Source organism: Vombatus ursinus, unplaced genomic scaffold, assembly GCF_900497805.2.
Source record: "Vombatus ursinus unplaced genomic scaffold, bare-nosed wombat genome assembly UNPS02014859.1, whole genome shotgun sequence".
In the NCBI taxonomy this organism is placed as follows: domain Eukaryota; kingdom Metazoa; phylum Chordata; class Mammalia; order Diprotodontia; family Vombatidae; genus Vombatus; species Vombatus ursinus.
The window spans coordinates 5,918,740-5,922,913 of NW_020954637.1; the positions used below are offsets into that span (position 1 = coordinate 5,918,740).

The 4,174-nt window shown below is 41.6% G+C and overlaps 1 protein-coding gene across 1 annotated transcript in view; it reads left to right on the forward strand.

Annotated features, from left to right (window-relative positions):
- The first annotated feature begins 4,024 nt into the window (after positions 1-4,024).
- The window catches only part of LOC114027433 (phospholipase A2, membrane associated-like), a 1,503-nt gene continuing 1,353 nt past the window's right edge, over positions 4,025-4,174 (forward strand). The window contains exon 1 of the mRNA XM_027841488.1: positions 4,025-4,064. Coding sequence (XP_027697289.1) covers positions 4,025-4,064 — 40 coding nt within the window. The remainder of the gene's footprint in view (positions 4,065-4,174) is intronic.

The window sequence follows — 4,174 nt, forward strand, 5'->3', positions numbered from 1 at the left end:
TGGAAAGGAAAATGGAAAGGAAAATGGAAAGGAAAATGGAAAGGAAAGGAAAATGGAAAGGAAAGGAAAATGGAAAGGAAAATGGAAAAGAAAGGAAAGGAACTGCTTGTGACAAATACAAAGAAGCATGTAAAGAGCTTCATGACTGATACAGAGTGAATTAAGCAGTACCAAGAGAACAATAAACACAACAACAACAGTGTAAATGGAAAAAAAACACACTAAAAAAGTGTATGTAACAAAATTGTAAAGGTCAAGCAGGACTCAAATGAAGAGATATGAGAGGACTACAACCCTCCCCAACTACTCCCTCATGGAAGTAGAAGGATTCAGGGTATTATACTTTGCATATAGTTTTTTTTGTTGTTGTTGTTGTTTTTTGTTGTTGTTTTTTCAGATTTTTTCAAATCTATTGGGGGGAGGTTGTTTTTAAAAAATATAATTGGATATATTTTTACTTGGAAGGGGATAGAGGAGGAATGCCATAATCATGTGAGAAACAAAAAATTTCAATAACTAGTTGCATGATAGATGAATATATAAATATATGAATGGATAAATGAATGAAAGTATTCCCGGAATTGTTCTTCTGTTCAATCTACATTGTGCTTTTATCACCATCAGTTCCCTTCCTTATCCTCTATTTCTCTGTGTGGTCTCTCCCACTCCAATTACAGTGTAAGCTCCTTAAGAGCAAAAACCATGTTGTTTTCCATCTCGGTATCCCCAATGCACAGCACAAGACCTTGCAGGTAGCGGGGGTTTTATAAATGTTTATTGAGCTCAAATCATTTGAAAATGTTTATTGAGCATGTCCTGTGTACAAAGCTCTCTGCCAACACAGTGGGGGATAGAGATATGAATAAAGCAGGATTCCAGCCTTCAAGATGAAGAAGACTGTGGAAAGCCGGAAGTGAATAGATTGTTTATGTGGAATGAGAGCCATCTTAACCAGGCCAGAATGTCTGCTTAGGAGCTGTTAGACAAGAGCACATTAGAAAAGATGAAATAAGAAATTTTCATCAGTTGGTATGACTATAGTGACTGCCCCAGAGTCTCATGCCCTCTCCCTCTAACCTGCCCAGGAAAACAAGAAAGGAAGGAACAGAGAAGGACCAGTCAACCTTCTCCATAGAAAAATATCTCTTTATACAACAGTGGTCTCCTAAAATAGAGCCAGCACCCCATAGTGGATCATGTTCACAAGGTTTCAGTGCCTTGACCCCAGACTACTGTGGGTTCATCTCCAACAAAACCATCTTCCACAGCCCCCACAACTGGCTTTCAGTGGCTATACTGAGTTCCAGCCCCTTAAGGCTTCTGTAAGCAAAAAACACAGAAACCTGTAGATGCTCACTGGCGAATTTCCACACCAACCACTTCCCTCCAACATCCTCACAAACTATCTCTTTCATCATAGCAGTAGGCTCTGTTCAGTGTGGAAACCCTCTTACTCGATCTTTTCCCTGCCCCACACACATCTTTCAATTTCAATAGGAAAAGAGTGAGTAGCACAGGATAAGAAGATAATTTCAACTGATTTTCTTTCCCCATCAGCCCTTCCCACAACCCATCTCTTCTCCAAATTTGCCTGTTTCCATGGAAGGAAACACCATCCTTCCAGTCTCCCATTATCTCAGCCTCCTCCTTATCCTTGATTCATAACTCAATTAAAACTGGTCTCTTCAAAGACCAAAATCTCTTAATTGACAAATCTGTTGGTCTCTTCTCAATCTTAATCTTTCTTGACTTGTATGCAGCATCTGATACTGTTGACCTCTCTCTCCTCCTGGATACTTACAATCTCCTCTCTGAGTTGGGATAACATTATTTTCTCTTGGTTGTCCTCCTACCCATATCACCACTCCTAAGCCTCCTTTTCTTCCATATTATTGCCCCTATATGTGGGTGTTCCCTGGTCCTGTTCTGAGCCCTCGTCTCTCTGAATACTCTCTTATTTGGTGCCTTTATCACTTCCCATGGCTTTAATTCTCTTCTCCATAAAGATAGCTCACAGTTCTATATATACAGCTCTCATATCTATCTCTATGTCTCAATCTCTCTATCTCTCTGTCTGCCTCTGTCTCTTGCTGTTTCTGTCTCTCTGTGTCTCTGTCTCTGTCTGTATGTATCTCTCTCTCTCTCTCACACACACACACACACACACACACGCACACACAATCAAGACTCGCCTCTTTATAACCAGATGTTCCAAAGCCATCTGAAATACATGTCCAAAACAAAACTAAAACCTAAAACTAAAACCTAAAATTAAAACAAAACCTTTACCACCTCTGAACTTCCCAATTTCCCCTGAGCATGTGAATATTTTTCTAGTCCCTAGGCTTTCATCCCTGTTATTATCTTGGGTTTCTCACTATCCTTAGTCCCACACATCCAATGTTACCAAATCATTCCATCTCTACAACAACTTTTCCTATCTGTCTCATTCTGTCCACTCTCATAGCCACCACCTAATTGAAACCATGGTCATCTCTCAACTGGACAATTGCAGGAGCCTCCTAATCCATCACCCTGCCTCATATCTCCCCTGTCTAATTTGTCTTCCATGAAAATCACAAGTGATGTTCCTGATGTGTAGGTCTAACCATATTACTTCCCTACTCAATAAATTCTAGTGACTCCCTACTGACTCATATATGTAGGATCTTTATCTCATCCTTTTCTAACCTCTATCTTTTGCCTTATCCTTCTGCCTCTTTCTATGCTGGTCTCACTGACCCCCACCTAACTATAACCAAAACACATCATAGAGGGCTCTGGACAGAGTGGACACTTGACTGGAGTGCTGAATGAGTGAATGAGTTTTTGCTATGAGTAAGTAGTCTAGTAAATGTTTACAGAGTTGTCAGTGGCCACAGTCCAAACTCTGAGGCAGGATGGAGAGTGCTAAGAGGAAGGTGAGTGTGTCCCCCAACCATTCTCAGGACAAAAAATCCCTAAATCTAACCAAGCTGAGTGTCAGCACTTAGCCTGTCACCTATAATGCCATCAAAAAAGGCTGCCTTCCACTCTGGAGGAATGGCTCCTGGGGGACCTGGAGGAGCTCCTTGTGGACTCCCAGAGCAGACTCTGGTCCCACCCCTTCTTCCTGCAACGTGGACTCTTGGTGTTGGGCAAGTTTCTGGGAATTACTACTTGAGGGGGTGGGAACTCTCAGCCACCTCAGAGTCCTCCTGGATCTCTATATGGAGCTTCTCAGCCTTAAGAACCAATTAGGCTCAAGAGCCCTGCAGTGGACAGATTGAACCAAGAAACAGCTGGCATCTGGAGTCCCATAGACCAGAATACACTTATCAATGTCACAAAGTATGTGTATGTGTTTCTCTGATTCTGTATTATGGGGTATGTTTAGAGCACAAAGGGGTTCTTGACCTGGTGTCGGTGCACTTGTAGTTTTTAAATATTTTGATAACTGTTTTAATATGGTTTCCTTTATAATCCCATGTATTTTATTTTATGCATCTGAAAACATGATTCAGAGAATGAGTCCATAGGTTTCACCAGACTGCCAAAGGAGTTCAGGATTTAAAAAATTGGTTAAGAATCCCTTGTTTAGAGGTTCTGAGTACATTTCTCTGTGCCAGTAATATTCTGTATGTATGGATTTACCTCTGTATTTCTGTGGCCCTAACTATTGTAATGAGTGAATGAATGGAGGTGGTCTGAGTGCTTGTTTGTGCACCTCAATTACAATATGTGTATGTCTAGAGGATATAAGTTGTGCATTTGTGTAATCAATACAGGGATAGGGGCTGAGGGGAGGGGTGAGGTGCCTGGGTAATATGTTTCTGTGCCAATAGAAATTTTATACAAGGATTTATTGATCAGGTACAGGTTGCAATAGATGGTTCCTGTGGTCGCTACCAATAAGAGTAAGGACCTATTCTCACCTCCCAGATGGCAGATTGGGGTGGCAGCCCTAGGGGTAAAGCAGGAATGTGGGGACCTCATCTGAGGAGATAAACATCAGCTTTATACTTTCTCCTACAGAGGCTTCAAAATGAAGATTATCTTTCTGCTAGCTGCACTAATGGCCTGTGGTAAGAAGTGACCACATGACTGACCTCTTCCCAGAAATCAGCCCCAGGAAGGACAATTCTTGGGTTGTATAAAAAGTGCCTCCCCCAGCATCTCTTGGGCTCCCTAGCGC